This window comes from Patiria miniata, unplaced genomic scaffold, assembly GCF_015706575.1.
Source record: "Patiria miniata isolate m_02_andy unplaced genomic scaffold, ASM1570657v1 HiC_scaffold_7, whole genome shotgun sequence".
NCBI classification, from domain to species: domain Eukaryota; kingdom Metazoa; phylum Echinodermata; class Asteroidea; order Valvatida; family Asterinidae; genus Patiria; species Patiria miniata.
In genome coordinates, this window is record NW_024037074.1 from 33,226,137 (window position 1) to 33,253,894 (window position 27,758).

Here is a 27,758-nt window from a genome sequence, read left to right on the forward strand (position 1 = left end):
TATCGAGACTACAAGTTTATTGTTTTTTTATAACCTTATCTGATGATACAAAGACGTCAGACTAGTTTGCTATATAAAAAAACAAGTTTAAAAAATATTAATTCATTCTGTTTATTTGCCAAAACCCATTTTTGCGATTAAACGTGTTTGCACGAAATATTTGTTTAAGAATAAAATACAATAATATCCATGTTAAATCCATACAAACATTAGCACAAAATCAAGCATACACCAAAACAACCGTTGAAAAATGTCAATAAAAAGATTGAATATCAAGTTAAATATACAATTAAAAACGTGTGTTACATTTATAAAAGTACTTTAAATTGCTTAAGAAATTTACACTATAGTTACACTTATGCTTTCGGGTCAGTATGCAATCCCTTTGAATCATTCCTATTCCATATTCCAAGGGTGGATCCGGGGGGCCAAGGGGCCAGCCCACAGACTTCAACAGACTTGCTTATTCTTTTTACATTTTTGTGACTTAAGAAAAAATTAATACCCATATTGCCAACCATACTGTTACAAGTTTAAAACCCCAATTTTGACCATGAACTGTTTCTAATAAGAATAAAATTACAGATTTCTAGTTGCGCAAAAGAATGAATTCATTCCTGGAGTCCGGCTCCAGGAATCGACCCGTGTTTTTGCGAGAGTTGACGAGATTTGGGTTGGGATACGTCTCCTCATCTATTCCTTGCAAAATCCTGTCCACAACCTCCACCCCTTGCATGAAAGAATGGTCCTGGTTTGCAACCTCGTACCGCCATCCCCCGAACCGACCGCGGGAGTAGATGTGTTTTGCCTCTAACCAGGGTTGCACCATGTGGAGGACTTTTTCCCTTTCCAGAGAAGGAACTGGGTAGCCGCGATCTAGTCGGCGATAGTATTTGGACACTACCATGTCAGCTGAAATGAAACCGTACGTCACCAAAGCCTTGACTGTTGCCTCGACTACGTTTGTCTTTGACCAATAGCTTGGGTCTGGCGCGTACTTGGGTTCCGCCGCCTCGCACATCAGAGACCAAAAGGTGTCCGCCCTGGGCACGTGATCGTCAGAGTACGCCGAGAAAACTGTAATGCGGTAGAACGGAGAATCGGAGTCTGGAAAGTACATCCAGGATTTGTCGGAGAGAATCTCAGGGGGTTGGCCAAGGAGTCCAATACCTATGACGTGAGTGTGAGAGTATATGAGCTGCGATGTGAAGTGGTTTATTTGTGCCAGAGATGGATCGTTACCATGAAGTAAGTTTGCAAATTTGTCCAAGGGTACCGTCGATATCAATGTGTCATAAGTCAATGAACGGTGCGAACTCCCTGCACTTCCTATGTTTATTGTTTTGGTGTCAAAATTGACACTCGTCACTTTGCTTCGGAACTGAAACCATTCCCGCGGTACCAAGTTTGCCACTCCTCTCCAGATATTCCCGGTGCCGTTGAATCTTGGGAAGCGAAAGTACCGGTTGGGACCCCACCCCGAGTCCTCCACCGGAGTCCCTTGATCAAAGGCTTTAATCTTGGCTTGGATTTTGTTGACGTCGGGTATGGCGACTCGCTCGCCCACCCAGACCGAGTTCATTCTGGTGGTGTTGACTGTCCACACCTTCTTGTTGTATTTCCGCATGAACACTTCGCAGAGGCCGACCCCGAATTTCTGCAACAGCCACTGGTCGAAGTTGTCGGGTTTGGCCTCCGGTGGGTTGCGGGTGATCTCTTGGAGACCTTCCAGGCTTCTTTTCTGGTCAGTTTTGTCCATGGCTTCGATGTTGTTCTGGACTGGGTAAGGGATGAATCTCCTTTTGCCGTCTGATCCCATCATAAAGGCAAAGGCCGCGCGGACTCGCTGGTTCCAATGTGGTACTGCACGATCCAGCGTCTTGTCGAAATAATCGTAGTGAGAGAAGACGACATGGCCTCCCATGTCCCAGAGAAAGCCTTGATCGTCTCGCTCAGAAGAAGCCAGTCCGCCCGGTAGAGCTTCTTCTTCTAGGATGGTAACCTTGGTGTTAAACTGGTTTCTGAGTTCGGCAAGTCGTCGTGCTGCGCCTAGTGCCGTTGGACCCGAGCCGATGATGACAATATGAAGTGGCTTGCGACCCATCAACTTTGCGACCCAGCGTTCATGTTTGTTGAACTTGCCTGCAAAACAAATTTAAAAGGGAAAAAAAAATCAATCATCAGTGTGCTCTTAAACATTTCACATACACGCACAGTCATCAATGAAGGGGAGGTTTAGGTTTTTATTCGGAAAGAAAATGAAAATGGCTGATTACGGAGCATTGGCTGCAGCGTGAAGCACAGAACAGCATGTTCTACAAAAAGTGATGCTGTTATATATAATAGTGCATTCATAGATGTGTTAAGAGATTAGCATGGTCCATATCAATAATTCACGACATAGGCAAGAGGGCGGGGTGGAGGGAGGGGGGGGGGGGTTTGAGGTGGGGGAGGGGGCTGGTACCATCCAATGCATTAATGAATAACATGTGATGAATAACATCACAGACGTTAGGTCTGTCTATCAAAGAGCAGGTGTTTGATTTTGATGCTTAATTTCCATGTCTGAAAGGTCTATTCCTGATTCCAATGTTATAGGATTTCCCGGTCATTTTAACACTTGTATCACGCGAATTCCCTATATCGATACTTTGATTTCGTCCCCGAACATCGCCAAGCTCAATTCTCAATTTGAATTTCAGAAAGCCACCACTAGATTTCATTTAAGGTTCATAATTCAAATTGTAAGCATAGGCCTACCGATTCGTCCTAAATTTGTGAAATTCGTCTCGTGTAGCAATCAGCGTTGAATAAAAAAAAAAAAAAAAATCGTTTTTGTCATTCGTTGTAATGTTGTTGTCATTACATTTCGTCTCTGGTGACTTAAAACGTTACGATTAAAAATGTGCCCAATCTTTGGACTTATTTAAAGAATTGTGCGCATTAAATAAACTTTAATTTGTAACAAATATTTCCTTATAAATGAAAGTATAGTTAGCTGTAAGTTTTGATTTTTTTTATAGTTAACATTAGAATCAGAAATAGAACTTTCACAATATGCTCTTTGCTTAGCACCTGGAAATTAAGCATTAAGATCAAACACCTTTGTAATGTTGCTCTTCGATATATGTCGGCCTATATTAATAAAACAACAGAAATAAGGTATTTCTATCAAAGAGCAACATTAAGAAGGTGTTTGACCTTAATGCTTAGTGTCCATGTCATAAGTAAAGTGCATATTGTGAAATGTCTATTCCTGACTCTAATGTTAATTGTGAAATACAGAAATAAAAATTAAAACCTTACAGCTAACTACTTTTATTTATATTATAAGGAAATAATGTCGAAATTATCATTGTTTTAATGCGCACAATTCTTCCACTAAGTCTAAAGATTGGGCGCATTTTCCAATCGTATACGTTTTAAGTCACCAGAAACGAAATGTAATGACAACATTTAAAGGTTTTGCAAAAAAAACGAATTTGCTTTTTCAATTCAACGCCACATGCTACACAAGACGAATTACACAAATTTAGGACGAATCGGTATGCTAAAAATTTGAATTATACTGAACCTTAAATGAAATATAGTGGTGGCTTTCCGAAATTCATATTGAGAATTGAGCTTGGCGATGATATTAAAGTATCGATATAAGGAATTTGTGTGGTACAAGTGTTATAATAACCGGGAAAACCTATAATTGTATATCACAGAAAAGGAGATTGAAATCTTACAGCTAACTACTGTTATTTATATACATTTAAGGAAATATATGTTGAAACTGTAATTTGATTAGGGCGCACAATTCTTCAAATAAGTCCAAAGATTGGGCACATTTTCTTATCGTAACGTTCTATGTCACTAGAAACGAAATGTAATGACAGCAACATTAAAACGAATGACAAAAAACGAATTTGCTTTTTCAATTCAACGCCGATTGCTACACCAGACGAATTTCACAAATTTAAGACGAATCGGTATGAGTTTGAATTATGCTGAACGTTAAATGAAATCTAGTGGTGGCTTTTTGAAATTCAAAATGAGAATTGAGCTTGGCGATTTTCGGGGACGAAATGAAAGTATCGACATAAGGAATTTGTGTGATACAAGTGTTAAAATAACCGGGAAAACCTAATATCGGCGATATCAGGATGTAATGCCACTTCTATTATAAGTAAATAAGACAAGGTCACTGTGTGGGCGTTTTTCAGTCTATCATTTTTTTTCCAAATCTATAGTGCTTTGTCTTGACGGCAACTTTCCATATCATCAACTTGCACGGATACGATACCTACATCCTGTGAAAGGCCACTAGTTTTTTGTTCCAGAGGAGAATGTACTTTTTCGTGGGAGTGCATGAAAGCTCTGTGTAGATGTTGAAAACATGTCAAGGGTTAACCATGCACGAGCATTCCTAAAAGCAATAGTTCTCTATCAATCCTTGTTTTTATGGTCTGTGAATCCTTTCGTCGTAACAACAAAAGCATAACTTCATATTTTCAATGGGGAGTGCCGATAAAATCCTAAAACCAGGCACACTATATAAAGTACAAATGCACCCTTGTCACGACTATTTCTTTTTTTATTTTACTTTTTTTTGGGGGGGGGGGGGGGGGGGCTAAGGTCCCCTAGCCCCCCTAGAACCGCCACTGCATACATGCTTAGCCAACATCCTACCATTTAATGCATTGGACAATGCAGAATTTCAAGACGTAATTCATGATTTTGCCCCTAATCTCAATGATGCTGATACTACTGCGAATACAGCCTCTGACCCCTTACTTTTTAATTTGCCTCAGTTTACAAATGTATACGATAGACCCCGAAAACCCTGTATCAGATACCCATCACTGTCGCTACTCCACCGAAAATAATTACTGTAGTCCCCTTTCAAACATTGATTGCAGCCAGAAACTAGAATTCATTCATTCTAATATAAGAAGCCTCCCCAAAAACTTCGATAATTTTAAACTACTACTTCAATCATTAAGTACATTTTCAGTTATTGGTCTCTCTGAGACATGGCTTAAAGACGACATTACAACGAGGTTCTCTTTACCGGGGTATACAGATAAAAATGGTGGCGGCGTTGCCCTTTATGTGCAAAATGATATTCAGTATAATATACGCCGTGATCTGAATTATTCAAACAACTCCACAGGTTTTATATAATGATTTCATGAATTATTTGGAGAATACAATCAACTGCATTTCTACTGAAAATAAACGTAGTATTCTTGCTGGAGTCCTCAATATTAACCTTCTAAATTATGAAGATAATACTTCAGTTCAAAATTTTATTAACATTATGTTTTCACACTCATTTATTCCACTCATTGATAAACACACAAGGGTAACCCGAACTTCAGCTACTCTAATTGACAATATATTCACCAACGTTTTACCGATACCAGACTCTGTTATTTTAACTTCGGATATTACTGACCATTTTCCTATCATCACCTCACTACCAATGGCAAATATTTCCCAAAAGGTCAATAGAAAAGCCAACTATCGCTATTATACTAAAGATAATTTAGATGAACTAACACAAGATCTAAACTCGGCGGACTGGTCTTCTGTACTTAACTCTCAAGACCCAAACCCAAATAAGGAAATAATGTCGAAATTATCATTGTTTTAATGCGCACAATTCTTCAAATAAGTCTAAAGATTGGGCGCATTTTCCAATCGTATGCGTTTTAAGTCACCAGAAACGAAATGTAATGACAACAACATTAAAAGGTTTTGCAAAAAACGAATTTGCTTTTTCAATTCAACGCCACATGCTACACAAGACTAATTACACAAATTTAGGACGAATCGGAATGCTAAAAATTTGAATTATACTGAACCTTAAATGAAATATAGTGGTGGCTTTCCGAAATTCATATTGAGAATTGAGCTTGGCGATGATATTAAAGTATCGATATAAGGAATTTGTGTGGTACAAGTGTTATAATAACCGGGAAAACCTATAATTGGATATCACAGAAAAGGAGATTGAAAACTTACAGCTAACTACTGTTATTTCTACATTTAAGGAAATATATGTTGAAACTGTAATTTGATTAGGGCGCACAATTCTTCAAATAAGTCCAAAGATTGGGCACATTTTTAATTGTAACGTTTCAAGTCACCGTCGAAGAAATGTAATGACAGCAACATTAAAACGAATGACAAAAAACGAATTTGCTTTTTCAATTCAACGCCGATTGCTACACCAGACGAATTTCACAAATTTAAGACGAATCGGTATGAGTTTGAATTATGCTGAACGTTAAATGAAATCTAGTGGTGGCTTTTTGAAATTCAAAGTGAGAATTGAGCTTGGCGATTTTCGGGGACGAAATGAAAGTATCGAAATATATAAGGAATTTGTGTGATACAAGTGTTGAAATAACCGGGAGAACCTAATATCGGCGATATCAGGATGTAATGCCACTTCTATTATAAGTAAATAAGACAAGGTCACTGTGTGGGCGTTTTTCAGTCTATCATTTTTTTTTCAAATCTATAGTGCTTCGTCCTGGGGCAACTTTCCATATCATGAACTTGCACAGATACGGTACCTATATCCTGTGAAAGGCCACTAGTTTTTTGTTCCAGAGGAGATTGTACTTTTTCGAGTGCATGAAAGCTCTGTGTAGATGTTGAAAACATGTCAAGGGTTAACCATGCACGAGCATTCCTAAAAGCAATAGTTCTCTATCAATCCTTGTTTTTATGGTCTGTGAATCCTTTCGTCGTAACAACAAAAGCATAACTTCATATTTTCAATGGGGAGTGCCGATAAAATCCTAAAACCAGGCACACTATATAAAGTACAAATGCACCCTTGTCACGACTATTTCTTTTTTTATTTTACGGATTTTTTTTTTTGGGGGGGGGCTTAAGTCCCCTAGCCCCCCCCCCTAGAACCGCCACTGCATACATGCTTAGCCAACATCCTACCATTTAATGCATTGGACAATGCAGAATTTCAAGACGTAATTCATGATTTTGCCCCTAATCTCAATGATGCTGATACTACTGCGAATACAGCCTCTGACCCCTTACTTTTTAATTTGCCTCAGTTTACAAATGTATATGATAGACCCCGAAAACCCTGTATCAGATACCCATCACTGTCGCTACTCCACCGAAAATAATTACTGTAGTCCCCTTTCAAACATTGATTGCAGCCAGAAACTAGAATTCATTCATTCTAATATAAGAAGCCTCCCCAAAAACTTCGATAATTTTAAACTACTACTTCAATCATTAAGTACATTTTCAGTTATTGGTCTCTCTGAGACATGGCTTAAAGACGACATTACAACGAGGTTCTCTTTACCGGGGTATACAGATAAAAATGGTGGCGGCGTTGCCCTTTATGTGCAAAATGATATTCAGTATAATATACGCCGTGATCTGAATTATTCAAACAACTCCACAGGTTTTATATAATGATTTCATGAATTTATTTGGAGAATACAATCACCTGCATTTCTACTGAAAATAAACATAGTATTCTTGCTGGAGACCTTAATATTAACCTTCTAAATTATGAAGATAATACTTCAGTTCAAAATTTTATTAACATTATGTTTTCACACTCATTTATTCCACTCATTGATAAACACACAAGGGTAACCCGAACTTCAGCTACTCTAATTGACAATATATTCACCAACGTTTTACCGATACCAGACTCTGTTATTTTAACTTCGGATATTACTGACCATTTTCCTATCATCACCTCACTACCAATGGCAAATATTTCCCAAAAGGTCAATAGAAAAGCCAACTATCGCTATTATACTAAAGATAATTTAGATGAACTAACACAAGATCTAAACTCGGCGGACTGGTCTTCTGTACTTAACTCTCAAGACCCAAACCCAAATAAGGAAATAATGTCGAAATTATCATTGTTTTAATGCGCACAATTCTTCAAATAAGTCTAAAGATTGGGCGCATTTTCCAATCGTATGCGTTTTAAGTCACCTGAAACGAAATGTAATGACAACAACATTAAAAGGTTTTGCAAAAAACGAATTTGCTTTTTCAATTCAACGCCACATGCTACACAAGACTAATTACACAAATTTAGGACGAATCGGAATGCTAAAAATTTGAATTATACTGAACCTTAAATGAAATATAGTGGTGGCTTTCCGAAATTCATATTGAGAATTGAGCTTGGCGATGATATTAAAGTATCGATATAAGGAATTTGTGTGGTACAAGTGTTATAATAACCGGGAAAACCTATAATTGGATATCACAGAAAAGGAGATTGAAAACTTACAGCTAACTACTGTTATTTATACATTTAAGGAAATATATGTTGAAACTGTAATTTGATTAGGGCGCACAATTCTTCAAATAAGTCCAAAGATTGGGCACATTTTTAATTGTAACGTTTCAAGTCACCGTCGAAGAAATGTAATGACAGCAACATTAAAACGAATGACAAAAAACGAATTTGCTTTTTCAATTCAACGCCGATTGCTACACCAGACGAATTTCACAAATTTAAGACGAATCGGTATGAGTTTGAATTATGCTGAACGTTAAATGAAATCTAGTGGTGGCTTTTTGAAATTCAAAGTGAGAATTGAGCTTGGCGATTTTCGGGGACGAAATGAAAGTATCGAAATAAGGAATTTGTGTAATACAAGTGTTAAAATAACCGGGAGAACCTAATATCGGCGATATCAGGATGTAATGCCACTTCTATTATAAGTAAATAAGACAAGGTCACTGTGTGGGCGTTTTTCAGTCTATCATTTTTTTTCAAATCTTTAGTGCTTTGTCCTGACGGCAACTTTCCATATCATGAACTTGCACGGATACGATACCTATATCCTGTGAAAGGCCACTAGTTTTTTGTTCCAGAGGAGAATGTACTTTTTCGTGGGAGTGCATGAAAGCTCTGTGTAGATGTTGAAAACATGTCAAGGGTTAACCATGCACGAGCATTCCTAAAAGCAATAGTTCTCTATCAATCCTTGTTTTTATGGTCTGTGAATCCTTTCGTCGTAACAACAAAAGCATAACTTCATATTTTCAATGGGGAGTGCCGATAAAATCCTAAAACCAGGCACACTATATAAAGTACAAATGCACCCTTGTCACGACTATTTCTTTTTTTATTTTACTTTTTTTTTGGGGGGGGGGCTAAGGTCCCCTAGCCCCCCCCCCCCCTAGAACCGCCACTGCATACATGCTTAGCCAACATCCTACCATTTAATGCATTGGACAATGCAGAATTTCAAGACGTAATTCATGATTTTGCCCCTAATCTCAATGATGCTGATACTACTGCGAATACAGCCTCTGACCCCTTACTTTTTAATTTGCCTCAGTTTACAAATGTATACGATAGACCCCGAAAACCCTGTACCAGATACCCATCACTGTCGCTACTCCACCGAAAATGATTTCTGTAGTCCCCTTTCAAACATTGATGGCAGCCAGAAACTAGAATTCATTCATTCTAATATAAGAAGCCTCCCCAAAAACTTCGATAATTTTAAACTACTACTTCAATCATTAAGTACATTTTCAGTTATTGGTCTCTCTGAGACATGGCATACAGACGACATTACAACGAGGTTCTCTTTACCGGGGTATACAGATAAAATGGTGGCGGCGTTGCCCTTTATGTGGAAAATGATATTCAGTATAATATACGCCGTGATCTGAATTATGCAAGCAACTCAGTGAAATCACTGTTTATTGAATTAAAACAAACATCATCCGAAAATATGATAATTGGGGTTTTATACAAATCCCACAGGTTTTATATAATGATTTCATGAATTATTTGGAGAATACAATCACCTGCATTTCTACCGAAAATAAACATAGTATTCTTGCTGGAGACCTTAATATTAACCTTCTAAATTATGAAGATAATACTTCAGTTCAAAATTGTATTGACATTATGTTTTCACATTCATTTATTCCACTCATAGATAAACCCACAAGGGTAACCCGAACTCCAGCTACTCTAATTGACAATATATTCACCAACGTTTTACCGATACCAGACTCTGTTATTTTAACTTCGGATATTACTGACCACTTTCCTATCATCACCTCACTACCAATGGCCAATATTTCCCCAAAAGCCAATAGAAAAGCCAACTATCGCTATTATACTAAAGATAATTTAGATGAACTAACACAAGATCTAAACTCGGCCGACTGGTCTTCTGTACTTAACTCTCAAGACCCAAACGTAGCTTTTAATCATTTTACAAATGTATTTAATTATCATCATGATATAAATGTTCCGTGTAAAAACAAGAAGAACAATAAGGCCGATCCCAAATTACCTTGGATCACTCCATCCCTTTTGAAATCAATCAAACTAAAAAATAAGCTGTATCACAAATTTATTTCTAAACGCAATGAAACTAACCATGTCAATTATACTACATACACAAATATTCTAACTACAGTTTTACGCACTGCTAAGAAGACTTACTATTGCTCTCAATTTGAAAAAGAAAAAAGAAAACATAGGGGGGGCTGGAACATTTCATGGGGGGGGGGGGCGTCATGTAGATCAATGATAATTTTTTTAGAAACTCAAAATCTCAGTGGGGGGCGACTGGGGGGGGGGGGGGCGACAAGGTTTCATGGGGGGCGGGCGGCCCCCCCCCCCCCCCCCCCCCCCGTAAATTCTGAGCTTGTATTGATATCAGACTGGGTAAAAGCCAACAAACTCTCGTTAAATATAAAAAAGACAAACTGTATGTTGTTTAGTAATTCTTTGCAATCATTACCAAGAAATATTCTTATTGATAAAAACAAGATTACCGTTACCGAATGTACTAAATTTCTTGGTTTATATATTGATAACAAATTATCCTGGAATAATCACATTGATTATCTATGTAAAATTGTTTCCAGAAATATCGGCGTTCTCAATAGAATCAAGTTCTATGTCCCTAAATATATTCTCTTATCTCTGTACAACACTCTAATTTTGTCTTACATCAATTATGGAATTTTACCGTGAAGAAACACTTCTCAAAAATCAGTTAACCGATTATTGATACAACAAACACAAGCTGTACGAATTATTAATCATACTAACTACCTTGCCCATACAGATCCGTTTTTTAAACAAGATAGGATAAGTAAAATAAATTATTTATTTTATTATCAACTTGGTATTTTTATGTTTCAGCTAACAAAAAATAATCTTCCAGAATCCATTTCATCGATGTTTTACAGTAACAGAACTTTACATACCCATTTAACTAGACAGGCCAATGACTTCCATTTGCCTTTAGTAAGGACATCCAATGTAAAGAAAAGTGTTAAATTTGAAGGCCCTATACTTTGGAATTCCCTTGCCAAATCTATTAAGAAATCGCCATCCATTTCTACGTTCAAAGTTAAGATCGAACAATTTATTTTCAACAAATATTCATGCTCGTGAGCCCTATTATTATCCCTTGTTGGTATAAATCCTTTCTTTTGATTTATTTATTAAAATACCCTGTGCTTCTAGTAGGCCCTAATGCTTTAAGCCATATCATTAATTTAATTTATTTGTTTCTATTTTTCTCGCATAACGCCATGGTCTATTTTGAGCCCTGTACAAAAATGTGGCTTAATATGATTATTTAAATTTTTATTTAATATTCTGTTAAATTCATCGTCTTGTCATTCAGTTTATTATCATTCAGCTTTTAGCATGCCATTTTTTCTTTATTGCCATTTTTCTTTAATGCCCGTACACAAACTGCTGTTAATACTCACCTTTCAGTTCATCGTCTTTGTCTTTCAGTTTATTTCTTTATGCATGTACTATTGCTTTAAGCATGCCATTTTTTTCTCCATTGCCATTTTCTTTAACGCCATTTTGCATTTTTTTTTGTCTATTATGGCCCTAGCTTACTTCCATATTAAATTAAATTAAATTAAATTAATTTTTGTAATGCTTCTTTCCAATAATTCATACTCATTGTCCCTGTCATTTACATTCTCGTATTGTCTATGTTTATACGGAGTCCCTTTTTGTTGTTATTATTGACCTTGTTAATTGTGTTATTGTTTTTGTTGTTCAGGGGACTCGCACTCGACAAGCTTGCTTTTTGTGGGACCCCTGCATCTCAGTCTTGGTATTAACCCTAAAGGGATCGGGGGGGGGGGCGGAATCCGCCCCCCCCCCCTTAACATTTTCCGTGATAGCCTCTAAAAAATTTTTTTTCGAGACCCGAGCTGTTGTGACTTTTTAGCCTCGAGCTTTGCGCATCTTTTGATACCAAAAACATACAAATCGGACCACGGGTTGCCGCGTAGCGAAAAATGTTCAGGCGCTACGCGCCGTGAAAACTGAATTTTTGCATATACGTCGTGTACACAGAGCTGAATTGCCATTCGTACATATGAATAATTAAGTAGCCATAATTCCAAAACCCTTTGACCTATAGTCATGAAATTTCTTGGGTATGTTTAGGAAGAGTTGCTCTATGCATGTGCCGAGTTTCAAAATGTTTCGTCACTCGATGACCGAGATCTTAGGGGGGGGGGGCAGAATCCGCCCCCCCCCCCCCCCCCCCCCCGGCTGAGAGATGGTCAAAATAACCCGGCCCCTTAGGGTTAACGGGGGTTAGCTGGAAGCATGCTGGAAGGAGTACTTACCGTAAGTGCCGCTGTGATAAGCAACGACAATCACTGTTAGCAGGAAAACTGCCGAAGCTAGGATTGGAAGGGTCCACCTTTTACAAATGATCGCCATGTTTGTAACTAACTGCGCCTCTGTGTGAGTTGAGAGTGTGCTCTTTCGGTATCAAAGCTCCGTACTCAGCGGTCTGTGGACGTTATGACCTCGCCTTCTTTCATCTGAATGGAATGCTTCACAGTTTTAAGCAAAAAGCCCAAGCGCAACGGCTGGGAGCGATTTAACAATAAGCTTGAATCGATTATGCAAACCAAGCATATTATATAGTTGACTCTCGCTATAACAAGGTCGTTTCTTTTCTTTCTTTTCTTTTTTTTTCCTTCCTTTTTTTGTTGTTGTTGCTTTTCCGGGGGGGGGGGGGGGGCAAGTGCCCCCCCTTGCCCCCCCCCCTCACGACGCCCATGCCTGTCTCCATTTGTGTGGTCACACTGGGCTCGGTCGTAGACCTGTAAAACCACATCCTAGATTCCTAGTATTTACCGTCCTTGGTTTAATTCACTTACAGTTACACACAATCCATTATGTTCCATTCCTGTATTTAATGAGCCCCTATCCCCCTTAGTCCTCACTTTCCCTTTCCACTTTCTCCTTTCTCTGTCTCTCTCTCTGTCAAGCGATTTTAGTCGGTGCTCTCAATAAACACACCTGACCCTATAATCCTTGTCATGAGTTTTATTCCTTCAGTGAAAGTTTCTTCTCCGTCTTCAACTTAAAGGGAATATACATCATTTGCTTTTGCTCTAATTTTCAGAAATGGATGGAATTGGGGGTTGGAAATATAAACAAATATAGTTACACTGACTTTTTGGAGGTTTTGGGTTCGAAAATGCTATAAAAACCAAGAAAAACGATCATTTTCCTGTAGTCTGGTTCCCTGACTCCATATAAGAAGAAACAGAGCAGTTTACATACATTGGGGAATTGTAAGGTCAGGGAACCAGTCTAGCTGGCTCGTACCCGTTCAAAGGTTTGTAATCGATTGCAAACAAGTGCAATGGTCAATTGGGGCCAGTATTTGAAAAAAAAGCCAGTTGTTTCCAACGCTGATCGGCCGATCAGCGTTGGAAATTGATACAAAAATACCACTTTTCTTGAAAATGACAGAATACCAGGTGCCATAATTTTACAGGATGCTTTAGACTGTCATTCATCAACATCCTATTAAGGTATTTCGCAAAAACTTGGTAGTTTTATTTTTCGATGTTTGCAAATGTTGTATATTCCCTTTAATGATTTTGTCCGCTCCGGCTACAGTGTACGCGCTACTAGGAGACATATCATTCTATACCTCCATGTAACCAAGACTCTAGGACTGGTACACAACCACCACCTATGAACAAATACTTGTGTTACACTAACCCCATGTACCAGATGGGACTTTTCCCATGGATAAATCACCATGGGGTTTTTCCAATGGCTGGTTTCAGAATATTTATCTTATTATTTGCATTTATGTATTTACCCCGTGTCAATAAGCCTTTTCGGAGTTCCAACTGCGCGCATTCGTGACCTGTGACAACGCACATTATTTGTCTCAAATGCCCTTTGACAGTACCCAAAATGCACAAACAGCCTTTTTGTAAAGTCAGTGGCGCGATGATGGCAAAGGCCATTTGGGACAAAAAAATGCGCGATGTCACGGGTTACGAATGCGCAGTTGGAACTCCGAAAAGGCTTATTTACACATCAAGGCCATCATGGGACTCCAAAGGTGATTGGCCCACGTACGGCAGTGAGGTGAGTGTCGAAGCACCCTCTGACAAAAAAGTTTTATCCGGCTTCCATACCACTTTAAAAGTTGTACCATAGAATCACAGTAACCTAATTATTTTTGATAATAAGTTGTTTTCAATAATAATAAATGAATTAGAATTATCCACAATATTTGTATGTGCCAAATCTCCACATAAAAATAGACTGCATTCTTCATTTGACTTAAATTATTAATAGCAAAATTCAAAAATTGCAATAAGAACACTCATAATTGACACATTTCTTCAAAAAAAGGTCTCATGGCGTTCCCATGGTGTTCCCATGGTGTTCATCCCCATGGTGTTCCCATGTTGTTCATAACCATGATGTTCATCCCAATGGTGTTCATCCCCATGGTGTTCATCCCCATGGTGTTCATCCCCATGGTGTTCATCTCCATGATGTTCATCCACATGGTGTTTATCCCCATGGTGTTCATCCCCATGGTGTTCATCCCCATGGATTTATCTCCATATGGTGTTCATCCACATGGTGTTTATCCCCATGGATTTATCTCCATATGGTGTTCATCCACATGGTGTTTATCCCCATGGTGTTTCCCCATGTGCGCATATATCCGTTGAGTAGAACAGCATTCCCATGGTGATGCCATTGGCCACCATGGCCCCCATGGTGGTCACCCAACATGTCATGGTGGTGTTTCAGCTAGACCTCATTGGTGCTATCATAGTGGTTTTAAAACCTCATGGCGGTGCCTTACAATAGCTGTCTATGGTGTTCCCATGTGACACAATGGCGTTACTGTGACTATACATGGCGTTCAGATTGGCCATCATGGTGTTTTAAAAGACCACCATGGTATTTAAAGAGACCACCATGAGACCACATGGTGGTGCCATGGGTTTACAGTAGCTGCTAATGGTGTTCCCATGGGGCACCATGGCGTTTCTTTACCTGTCCATGGTGTTCCCATGCGACACCATTCTGTTTTAAGATATCCCATGGTGTTTTAAGAGACCACCATGGTATTCAAAGAGACCACCATGAGACCACATGGTGGTGCCATGGGGTTACAGTAGCTGCTCATGGTGTTACCATGGGACACCATGGCGTTTCTTTAGCTGTCCATGGTGTTCCCATGGGACACCATGTTGTAAGAGATTGCCATGGTGTTTAAAGAGACCACCATGTGTATCCTTTTAATGATTCCCATGAGTTTCCCATGGGGTCCCATGGGGATCCCATGGCTTCGCCATGGGACTTTTTGTAAGGGCTGGGACAAAGACAAAGGACAATAGTCGACTAAGTGCACGTACAACTCTCTCAACCCAAACTATGCCCAATGTTTAAAATTGACTCAGACTGATCGAGTTAATAGACCTCTATAGCGTTCAAAGGGCCTTCACTGTAGAAACAGTATTCAAGCACTGCAAGTGCAAACTTTTATGTGGGAAAAAACTTTTGACAAAAAATGTATGTTTCCTCGATTTCATATTAACAACCGATATTGTGTACAAGGGTTTTCTATACTCAGTTACAGTGGCAACGGTGGGCTGGAGGTTCCAGCCAACTGTTGCCAACGGAAGCTGGATGAGGATAACTCAAGTGAGGAGCAGAACATGAAGTCCATTTGAAGTTGAAGGGTCCAGTTCGCTCTTTTCACACTTCCGCCATGACATGCATGCAGAGCCTCGATCTGGCAACTTTACACAATAAATATAGCCGGTTCAGTGATACCCGTGTCGGGGTTCAGATCACTGAACCGGCTATTTTTATTGTGTAAAGTTGCCAGATGAGGCTCTGCACGCCCGTGGCAGAGCGTGAAAAGAGCGAGTTGAAGTCTGTTTCTGGTGATTTTGCAGGCGACGGCGAGGGAGACGTTTGCACCACATCAAAGCTGACCGTGATATCGTCAGGCTGAAGGGGTGATGTCCTAAATGAGTTAAGTTGATTAACTAAACTGGTTGAAGACCTTGACACGATGTTCGGTGAGGGGCTGCAGGATCTGGACGTGATGTTTGGTTGTAGGAATCCACAGTGGCGCACCCAAGGGGGGGGGGGGCTCGGGGGGCTTGAGCCCCCCCCCCCAAGAGGTTTTTTTTTTTTTTTTTTTTAAGTTCCACGATTTGACCTTGGTGATATGTATGTGGCCTATTTACGAGTAGTATAATAGGGGTGTAAGTGGCACCACAAACGTAAAAATAGTCCGTCCCCACCAAAAACAAAAACACCAATTTTTTTTCTGCGGCCCAAAATTATGGGCAACATTTTTTGACAAAATTTAACTTCTAAATTTTTTTTTTTTTTAGGCCCCCCCCCACCCCAAAAAAACAAATCCTTGGTGCCTCACTGGGACTCCGTCGTGAGGTTTATGATGGGCAGAGGGGAACATCTGACAAGAACTGTTCAAATAGCTGATCTCTTCTATAGCGGGGAATGATGTTGTGACGTCACGAAGAAGCAGCATCTATGGTATCCGCCTTGTGCAGAAGTACCCCTCACCGGTTCAAGAGAGGCTGGTGGGGAGCCGTTAAATTATGTTCAATATTTAGCAAGATGGCGCCCGATCGAAACCGATTTTAACTCAAATCTTAATGTTGAACATAATTTCTGTCTCGATCCATAACTACATGCCTTTTCGAAGTCAGAGCCACATGAAAGCTAAAGTGATCGGGAACCGTCTACACGCATCCCCTTGGTATAAGGAACAGCGTGCAGTGAACCAGCGTAGTCCCACCAAAGAAGGCAGCGTTGCTAGGCAAAATTCGCCCTTGTTGTACGGTCACTCACGGAGCGGAATTCTAGTGGAAAGGATCACATATGTAGGACTAGCCTCCCTATCAATCCACGCTTTGAAAAATAAGCAGAAAGATATATCGGCCACACACGAACTTGCAGGCAGTGGCGCGCATGAATTTTACGAGAACGACGAAGAGGAAGACGATTTTCAAGACATTTTCGATCGGCCCATTATTAAGCAGTGTCAGTCACGTGCTTAATTGTGATTATAGTTATATCTTAAAAACCAAAGAGTTTGTTCCATTCGTCCCTCAATACGTCGTTGTATCTGATCATGTGGCACCCTCGATCATGATGGAGTGGCTACATTGGTGGGATACTTGGACTTCTTTTAAACGTAGAGTATTTGCCACAAGCAAACGATGAAAAAATATTACAATGTTTATTTTATGTAAATTATTTTTAATGTTGAATCGCAAATGCATCACGCCGGAAAGTAATATACATGGGCTTTTTGAGAGATCCCAATGCAACGTACCATAAGTTGGCCCCACCTAAGTTATATATTAAATAAAGCCCCCCCCCCCCCGCATTATTATTGGGGATCCCAACCGTGATTAGTGCAGTATGTCCAAACTACAGGTGGGGCTACAACTTAACTGCATGCGTAACATCAACCGACCGTGTCAAGGATAAGGGCAATCGAGTATGAATTTATGACTGAGTCAACAAATCCTTTGTGTTGTGGGTTACAGGTTTGCTTTTTGTCATAGAGGTGTACATGTACATGTAGTTCGTTTCACCTGAACTACAAGTACTTGGCTGTATATTAGGCCTACGGTTGCACGTGATCTAGCTTGCGCTCCAACAGGCGGACATCTGCATTCATGTATAGACACTTTTCTTCAATAGAAGTGCGCACCTAGTCAAAAGAAAAGCCACCTGACAGAACTGCAAATTGAATAGATGCATGTGCATTATTTGGTAAGTTTAATTAGACCTATCCGTTTAACTGTAGGCCTACTGCATTGATACATACGGAAGTTAAGCCAGGATAATTCGTATAGGGGTCAATGGTGCACAATATTATTGACTGCGTTGGATGTGATGTGGCAGTTCACGTGGGATATCGGAGGGTACAAAGTAACTTTGTTCAGTCCTTCCCTGTACTAGTTCCTGATGAGGCCTTAATGATAATGCGTACAATTTCTGATTATGGAGGGCTTTCTGTCTAGGCCTACTTATAGTCATCGTTAATCATTAGCCCTACGTGAGTAAGATGGACAGATTTGTTTTTTTGTCATAAATGAACAGTACATCAATTATCATGCATGAGTTTACACAGATGTCTTTGTTCAAAATAATCATAATACACCTAGCCTACGGTTTCCGTTTGTGTCAAGTTATTATGCAAAGCCGTATATATCCTCTTTGAGTGATATCCCATGCATGCTATATCCGACTGTTGCACAGCATTGCTGATGTTGCTAGCATCCCTGGCTACATGGCATATATGCGGGGTTTTGGTGTTGACAAAATGAGGAAATGCCAACATCTCAGTTAATTTGTTACTCTCTAAATGTAAAAGAGTGAAAAATTTACACTCGAAGTTGTCCTCCTTAAGGCTCTTCAAAAGAGTGGCAGTTAATTCACTCTTTTAGAGTGATTTTCACTATGGGCCATTGTGAAAAACCACTCCAAAAGATCCAAACTTCACTCTGGCGGAGGTCGCACGTTCAAACCCCGATCTAGTCAATTTCTTAGTTGAACTCTAAAAATAAAAAGGGACCAGCTGGAACTATACCTTGTCTTGTTGTTCGATCATTCCTTTTCAGATTTGACCACAATATGAAGACAACATCATTACTGTGCTTTCTGGCGGGATTGTTCGTTTCCTGTGACGTAGCTTCCCCTGCACATATTGACATACACTCCGAGATTGAGTGGAAGACATGGAAAGAAAAGTACGGCAAGAAATACGACAGCATGTCTGAAGAAGTCGAGAAGAGGTCTATATGGGAAAGGAATTATGTCTTCATCAATGAGCACTATTCTAAACTGGATAGAACCTTCGACCTATCGATGAACGAATATGGAGACCAGACACAGGTATCAGCCTGACCTTTTTCGGAAAATTAGGTCTGTAGCAAAAACAAATTTGCATGATTCAGAGGTTATCTTGTTCTTGTATTTTATTATTCTCTAAAAGGTAGAACTCTGATGATGTCGTTTGTAACTGGAGGTATACTCAGTTGCTTTATTCGGGAATAAAAATATAAACATAATTTCGTAAACCAAAATGAATATCCTACCAAACTAATTAGAACCAACGTGTGTTCTTCCTCAATTTCTGAGTAGATGACCAGAAAGCAATCTACCTTCACCTACCGTCAGCTATCCCCAGTCGTACAGTCGCACCACGTGGTCCTGCCAACGAGCGTGGATTGGCGGACGAAGGGTGACGTCACACCAGTGCGTAACCAGGGCCAGTCTGGCTCAGCGGCAGCGTTTGCTGCAGCCGGTACGTGAACGATGCACGGCAGTCAGTATGAGCAGTAGAAGAAAAGGCCAATCTTTAAATGCAGGCAACGAATCACTTAGATCAAAGGCAAAGAACCAACTCGACTGCTTGAATATAATTCGTTGAGTGATCTTGGTCTTTCCACAGACGCAGTGGCTAGTTACCATGCTATCAACACTGGCAAACTTGCTACGCTGAGCGCTCAAGAGGTGCAAGATTGTTGCCAATCTCACATTGCCGATTTCATCTTTGACTGCATCCACAAACTGGGCGGCCTTTGTAAAGATAACGAGTACAAGCCAGGCAATGGGACATGCCGTAGCAGATACTGCACACCTTATGCCGAGGTAAAGCAAAATATAAGAAATACACTGTGAGCAGTTCCAACCAAAAAGTATTGTAGCGTGAAAATAGTGGGTTCTTGCAAGGGCAGATCCAGGGGGGGGGGGGGCCAAAGGGGGCCATGGCCCCCCAAAAACGAAACCATTTTTTTTTTTTTTATGTGACATCGCAATAAAGGCAGGCAATGAGTACACCACCATCTTTTCCTCAAAAAAACTTTGGTTAAAGTGGTCAGAAATTGCCTCAGATCGCACCACAGAGCATCTAGAATCCAAAAATTTTTCGGGCCCCTTAAGCGGGCCCCGAACCCCACGCCGTAATTCTTTTGACCCACTTTTTTGGAGGACCACATTTTTTGCCCCCCCCCCCCAAATTGTGTTCCGGGATCTGCCCTTGGGTTCTTGCTCCCCCCCCCCCATGCTGCGAAAAACGCCAGCTAAAGAACACACAAACAGGTTTTTCAAACTCAAGACAACTCCGATTTTGAGTCCACGCCATGTACAAATTACTCTGCACAGAACAAATTAAATCTACAGCAAAAACTAACGGGCTACAACAACTGTATACATTGTGCTACATTATCACGCCCAACCCCGCCTTGAGCTTGGCGTCAGGCCAAACCCTAACTGAACAAAAGAGACCCACTTTTATGTTGGTTTAAGAGTGCTTCGTTATCAACAAAAGAACACAATATTTTTTACGACCATCCTCATCATCGTTGTTGTTGTGATTTCCCCTTACAGAATCCTTAAGCAAAAAAGGTCTTGTTTTTTAATACCTAGGTTCCAACTGGTGGGAAGGAAGTCAACTCCGGGAGTGAAGATGCCTTAGCCGAAGCCGTAGACATAGAGCCAGTCATGGTCAGTATTGATGCTAGTCAGGCATCATTCCAGTTTTACAGCAGCGGTGTGTACGCCAGTGGTAACTGTTCTTCCACCCTGTTGGACCACAGCATGCTGCTTGTTGGCTACGGGCAACAGAATGGCCAGGAATATTGGATCTGCAAAAACTCTTGGGGTAAATGCATTATTCTGTTCAATGTAAAAGAATGTAGTCGAATTTCTAGTTTATCTTCGTCCAACTAGCCTCTAGCAGTTAGTTTCCAAGTCATCCTAATTTAGCATGGCACTAAGATCATTTTTTTTAAGTATTAATAATTGGAACATGAGTTGTGTACAAAGTACTTTAAGTGGATATTTACCACATTGGGACTCCTAATTTAGCATGGCACTAAGATCATTATGCATTGCACTAAGATCATTATTTTTGCATGGCACTAAGATCATTATTTTTGATGTATTAATAATTGGAACATGAGTTGTGTACAAAGTTCTTTAAATAGATATTTGCCACATTGGGTCTCCTCCCGCTAGTCTCAATGTACATTCCAGGGGGCACTGATGGCGGTCATATAACATCATAAAGGTATATTCTGACATGCCCTATTTCATGCTTCTGTCATCAAAGGCACACTTTTGCACATATTACCTGCCGATGCCATTTTAGGATGCCATTGTCCCACGCTCACCACAAACACCCCAAAACAAAATGAACTGAGTAAAAAGCTTACCCCCCCCCCCCTTTTCCCCTTTCAGGTGTATCTTGGGGCATGAATGGCTACGTTCTGATGGCGCGCAACAAGAAAAATATGTGTGGGATCGCAACGGATGCAACATATCCAAACTAGATCACTGGAGAAACGAATTCATCGACTCAAAAAAATAAGTTTAGGTTCCAAATGTTTTGCAAATATTGAATGTAGTAAAACTAGCCTCTCGCTCGAGGTAATCCATGGTTATTCTTTTAATTTTTCCGAGGCGAAGCCGAGGGAAAATAGAATGCTCCACGGGTCACCGAGCTAGGGAGGCTAGTTTTACTTCACCACGAGATAAAACAGTCAATATTTGTTTGTGTTTTTTATGCAACATCTGAATTAATCCCCGTCATCTGATTGGTGGATCGTTGATCACATGTCTTTGAATTATTCGTCCCAACGCATGGCGCACGCGTGGCGCGCAGCGCACAGTGCAATCGAAATTCTATTGCACGGTGAATAGAACTTCCATTGCGCGGTGTCACTACTGCTGGCGGTGGCGCTGTTTTAAATCGAGATAAATTGAATATGATTGTTCTCAGCTTGTTGAACAGTTTGCATAAATTTAATAATTATGATGAACTTGTCGAACTTTCAAACAGTTTTTAACCTGAATAAATTGGCTATTAAAAGTCAACCAGTCAGATGACAAGTATTTTTTTAGGTGCTATATAAAACAAATAATGAATGTTTCACGTTCGTGCAATGGAAAGAATAATTTCATTCGGTGACACATGAAATGTTCCATTCCACTCGGCTTCGCCTCGTGGAATGGAACATTTCATCTGTCACCTCATGAAATTATTCTTACCATTGCACTCACAAACATTCATTATTTGTATAATAACACCTCTCCCACAGATTCTGCTTGGTTTTAATATTTTAACATTATTTCAATCTTAATACTGTTACAGTGAAAATAGAAAATTGGTGAAAATTGTACATGTATTTCTCTCTTCCAAACCACCCCTTCACGAAATGTTTGAACCCAACTCTGTAGCGCTGGCGCAACGCTCGACGCGCACACCATCTTGCATTTGCACACAAACATCGCGCCATGGTATAGTACTTTGGTTGCTACGGGTATAGTACTTTTAGCCGTGCACAGAAATATAGCAAAAATAGAAAGTACCATGTGACTCGCCCTCGGCCAATCAAGACACAGAATCTGCGGGTGAGGTGTTGTAATGATTAGTAGATTTCCGTGGGTTTACTCAGGGCGGGTCCATATTTGGCTCAGGAGGGATGTAGCTGTGAATAAGTGCCACTCACACGTGACGCCCGGCTTGTTTGGGGGGGGGGGGTCCAGGATGTGCTCCTGGAAAGTTTGAAATCTCCATATTGTCTGCAGCCTTTTGAATCAGTGAATTGTGAACACACAATACAGGGATGTAATGGATGGACTTTTGCCTGAGAAGTGTAGAGGAAACTTAAACACACGTTTGGTGCCAATAATGTCATTTATAATTTGAAGGAAAAAAGCCCGAAACCATGCATTTGCAGGATACATGTATTGGTGGAGTACGAGTACGACTGTCATACATGTACTTCTACTATTGTAATGAGCCAGAGTGCACATCACACGTCAGCGTCTACAAACTGCGCGGTCTACTATGAGGACATAATCTGATTTTCCAATAGCTCCGGAAAAGTTTGACACGTGGGCTAACTTATATTGGCATTCACTGGGATGTCATATCGGAATCCTCAATCGTTTGGGGCGAATGTTGTCAGTTATTTCCTTGGGATTGCTTTTCTAACCAGAAATAATTTACACGAATGAACTAGCAAGCACATTGTAAAGTTTAGCAAGCACATTCTAATGTTTATTCTTAATATTCAAAAGGAAAGAACCTAACACCATTAAAACTAGCAGTGTATTATACTTAATCTGTAAAACAAATGAACTGAACTTTCTTTATAGTGCTAGTCTTGGCAACATAAGGACTGTTCAGTCGGTGGGGAGATCAGGTAAAGAATGTAGTATCCAGACGCCACTTCAGCGGTCGTGTACAATGTCTACGGAGAGTCAAGAACATTTTCTAAGTATTTCCTAACCAAATTGGAAATGTTTCTCAGTCCTAGATTCATGTCTTTTCAACATTTTTGCAAACTGACCTTAATTGAGATAGATGGTATATGAGGAAAAAAGTGGCGTCATGTTGCATCATTCTTTCCGAGATCAGAGCGACCGAAAGAATCGGCAACTATTCCTGTTAACTACTTTGGTCCTAAACCCAAAGATATCCTTTCAGGTTTTCCATCAACATACTGCGATGTTTTTTTCTCACACCATTTTCTATGAACTATGCGTACCAAATACATTTTTGTGTTCTTTATTTCAGATACAAAGCTGAATTTTTAAAATCCATTTTTTTCTGACACCAGAAATTCCTAATTTTTAACCATTACAAAACACCATCAGTGGCCAAAAAAAAAAGTCACAGTGGAAAAAAAGTCTTTTTTTATTTCAACATCTCTATAAAACTAATTCAACAACGAAATCATGATTGTCTAACCTAAAACAACAAACACTACAGAAATGGTCAAAAGGTACATTGTAATTTACCTCCAGGTTTTGACCACCTCGCAACATGCAAAGATCGGCATAAGATACGCTATGAAATAATAAACCTAAATCCTCTTATAAAATAAATGAAGTAAGTATTCAGCCGTGAAGTTGAACTTCGGTGAATCTAAACTACATATGAAAATTTAAAATGTACTTTTCTATTTGTAATCATGATCTTGTAATTTGATAAAATCATGTTAATATCAACAAGGAAATAAAATTAGTTCAAGCTTTTGCGCCTGCAATGTTGCCACTTTTAGCAAGTACTTTTTGGCAGTTGGTCGACATATGCATGCAGTCTACCATTTCTAATTCAGCCATTTCTTTTTAGGTGTAAATACAAATACTATTTAAGGTCTACTGTCATTTTGATTTTAAATGTCATTTGAATAATCAGGTTGGCTGACAAATCACATTACATGTGAACTGCATATTCATCTTATAAAATATAACCATTCGTGTATTACGAATGGTCCAGTTCAAATACTTCGGCAAGGTACTCCTAGGATTTCAATTGAGATTGTCACATGATAATCAAGTTTGGAATGGAAATGAAACCAATCATCGAGCATTACAAAAAAACAACCAAAGGTTAAAGTACATAAGGCAAGTGTTAGTATTGTCATACAGTGCATTCTATACACATCAGGACCAGTCCACATCGAGAATCCAGAACAGCAAACTAGTGCCATGTTAAAATGTCAACAACAAAAACCAGAAAAACCACACAACTTACATATCAATCGAAAAACCTAAACATCCGACAATTACATCCAACACTTCGTGTATTTTTCATGACAAAAAGAATCAAAAAGTAAACTAGCCATCCCTACAACAAGAATCCAGCTCAATTTTTCCGCCATAATTAAATTACATTCCAAAATCTAGAATATCATGAAGTAAAAAAAATGCATGATCAAACACCTGTCGAAGCTCTTTAGTAACTTACCATGTTAAGTTTTTCCACAAGGAAACAAATCAACATACTAGTCTTTCCAGAGACATGTACCTTTTCACGATGAAAAGGCAATGTGCATGCAAGTCAATACATACAAACACGGACCTTCATATCAAAAATTCAGCGAACCAATCTAACAATATTTTAACCTACTCCTCAAGAAAAATTCAGTAAACTTTAATCAAGGTTAACTCTGAGATGGTGGGCTTGCTTCTACTCAAAAAGAGCACCTTGTGCAAAAGTTACGCCGTGGTAGTGACAATAGGATTCATGACTGGCCAAATGAGAACATTACACAAAACTGAATAATACTTGTCGGAATTCACATTACTGTAGTCTGTAAAAACCGTGCGTGTCCCATTGGGAGACGTTTATGCGTATTTCACACTGTTTCATAGAAATGAAAAAACCACAGGGATCCCTTTCATGTTTTGCCTAGACTGCCTAAAACTATGGGTACTGTTACTTAAATAACTAACATGTAACGAAAAATAGACTTCAGGTATTAAAGGCCTGCTGTACAGAAATAAACTTCTACGGCACTGAATTGGTATCAAACTACCAACACTACTTTGAAGATCGGTAAGATGGAAAGACCTTGCTGGGTCGACGGGGAGACAGGAGCTAATTATTTGGCATTCTGTTCTCGTTTTTTGTTAAGTTTCCTTTGCAGAACTCTCAAATTTCATTAACTGAAATAATAAACAAGTAAAAAACAAACCCCCCCCCCCCCAAATCCTGACTTTGAACGGAATTGGTTCCTTGTTTACAATCACCATAATATTTCTCGTATGACGGATCCATGTAAAGTGTAATCTTAAAATCTACAAAAGCACCTATGTGACTGCCTATAAACTAAACACAAAAAGTTAATTATCATCCTGGTCATTTGCTGCATAAAACTAAACTATTAACCTGTACACTAACCAGGTGAGATTTAAAAAAGCAAAACATGTTATTCGATACGATGTTGCAAAAGCTACTGCTTTGGATTACATGTAAATCAAAACTTTTCATTCAAAAATACTTCGCCCTACTTCTAAATTGAAGCTAAGACTACCTTTGCTCTGTACAAGTCACATTGTTTTCAATAACTAATAAGTTTATAACCATTTGAAACTACCTGTACCTCCTGTTTGCCATCTCTAGTGGTCATGGGTTCTGTCTTGAGCCGATGCATTATCAAACTCTTCCTATTATAGGAAGATCAGGGAATGAAGCACGTACACTTGAAAGGCCAAGTATTAAACATTTTAATACACAAGAAAAGGGCCTTACACGCGCCCCAGCCCTGACTTTCCTACTATCACATAAGTGTCCATACTGTTTTGGAGTGCCTCTGCAGATACGTTCGTGCACAAAATTAAAGCAAGCCGAACCCCCACAAACTTTTATACTTTCTTCAATACATTGTATTGTCAATGACGACTTCTGAAGGGGCATGACATATCTCAATAGCTCCACAGCTAGATCCATAACCCTTTTTTTGAGATTCGCATACACAATATTGACTCAATAGGGGGTGCTATTAGGTTTGGCTAAATTTGGGCAAATACAACTTTGCTCAAATTTTGGTTTAACCAGTTCACGTCAGATGATGTGTATACACGCAAATGTTTTTTGGTATTCGGAACAGATGACGGATAAACACGCAACGAGCGAGGCCAGAAATATCTGTCTGCGACCCGCTCGCAGCGAGTGAGGCCAGAAATATCAGGGTGTGCTACCTGCAGATGACAGCCTGAACCCTTGTGGCATCGAGGTCTGTGAAAAACAATCCCGCGCCTGGGTACGGTCAATGTCAACATAATGCCGGCGCGAAGTGGTTAGCCAAACCAAATAGCGCCCTCATCTTGTGTCCACCACATCTGAACAAGGCGACTGACTCTGCATAGTCATGATAATCAAAATCAGCTCAGCACATTGTCATTCCCTTATTGAACCCTTACGTATCATCTAATTAACAGCTATGTGGAAGTAAAAAGTACTATTAAAAACAATGATGGATGTTCTTTGTGCGGAGGAATCCAAAGTTACGCCAATTCACATCTTACTGCATGCTAAGAGTAGCACCAATTGGTTTAACTTCCAAAAGTTGACCCTTCTGCAAGTTGACGCTGTCCAACTGTTACTCTCCTGGATGCACTAATGATGACATCACAATGACATCATGATGACATCACAGTCGGCAGGCTTACATGATGGAGCATCCCCTATTATCGCCCTGTTGAAGACGAGACAAAAGTTTGATATCAGAATCATTCACAGTTACAAGTACTTGTTATCAGAAACCCTTGTTAAGATCATGACAACAGTGATGGCATGTTTCTCATGTCTAATGTGTCTGGCATGAGTATGGACCTTCAGGTATCATCTAGAAGTTTCAGAATCAGTACAAGGCTTATAATCAGTGAAAGCATGCAACATTCTGTATGTTATGTGTCACTGGAAATGGCAGTTACACATAACATAACATATCGTCGGGTGCCTGGAAGAAGGTCGTAAGGGCGGAAAAATGGGTCAAAAGGTCAAATTCAGATTGTTCGGGTAATTGACAGAGCTTGGAAATATCTTCCATTTGATATACATATTGTCTCAAGGGGCTACGTCATTCTGACGTAATTAACA

At 39.6% G+C, this 27,758-nt stretch overlaps 3 protein-coding genes across 4 annotated transcripts in view; 1 reads left to right on the forward strand and 2 right to left on the reverse strand.

Annotated features, from left to right (window-relative positions):
- LOC119745721 lies at nucleotides 1-12,873 on the reverse strand. Its single transcript, XM_038222265.1, has 2 exons — nucleotides 12,652-12,873; nucleotides 1-2,142 (listed from the first exon to the last, which is right to left on the reverse strand). The coding sequence occupies exons 1-2, from the start codon at nucleotides 12,746-12,748 to the stop codon at nucleotides 590-592; spliced, it is 1,650 nt and encodes a 549-aa protein (XP_038078193.1). The 5' UTR covers nucleotides 12,749-12,873; the 3' UTR covers nucleotides 1-589.
- Nucleotides 12,874-17,805: 4,932 nt separating this feature from the next.
- Nucleotides 17,806-21,838, forward strand: LOC119744409 (procathepsin L-like). Its single transcript, XM_038220332.1, has 6 exons — nucleotides 17,806-18,127; nucleotides 18,979-19,252; nucleotides 19,502-19,664; nucleotides 19,812-20,011; nucleotides 20,789-21,023; nucleotides 21,602-21,838. Exons 2-6 carry the CDS (start codon nucleotides 18,992-18,994, stop codon nucleotides 21,691-21,693), a joined length of 951 nt encoding a protein of 316 aa, XP_038076260.1. The 5' UTR covers nucleotides 17,806-18,127; nucleotides 18,979-18,991; the 3' UTR covers nucleotides 21,694-21,838.
- A 1,558-nt stretch (nucleotides 21,839-23,396) lies between these two features.
- LOC119744410 (lamin-B1-like) overlaps nucleotides 23,397-27,758 on the reverse strand; it is a 31,183-nt gene continuing 26,821 nt past the window's right edge. For both annotated transcript variants that reach the window (XM_038220334.1, XM_038220333.1), the window contains exon 10: nucleotides 23,397-27,354. In XM_038220334.1, the coding sequence (XP_038076262.1) occupies nucleotides 27,325-27,354 (30 nt within the window). In that variant the 3' untranslated portion in view covers nucleotides 23,397-27,324. The remainder of the gene's footprint in view (nucleotides 27,355-27,758) is intronic.

Coding starts and splice junctions, on each gene's coding strand:
- LOC119745721 (XM_038222265.1), bottom strand. CDS start 12,748: ATGGCGATCATTTGTAAAAGGTGGACCCTTCCAATCCTAGCTTCGGCA. Junction 2,143..12,651: donor TTATCACAGCGGCACTTACG/GTAAGTACTCCT, acceptor TTTGTTTTGCAG/GCAAGTTCAACAAACATGAA.
- LOC119744409 (XM_038220332.1), top strand. CDS start 18,992: ATGAAGACAACATCATTACTGTGCTTTCTGGCGGGATTGTTCGTTTCC. Junction 19,253..19,501: donor AATATGGAGACCAGACACAG/GTATCAGCCTGA, acceptor ATTTCTGAGTAG/ATGACCAGAAAGCAATCTAC. Junction 21,024..21,601: donor GATCTGCAAAAACTCTTGGG/GTAAATGCATTA, acceptor TTCCCCTTTCAG/GTGTATCTTGGGGCATGAAT.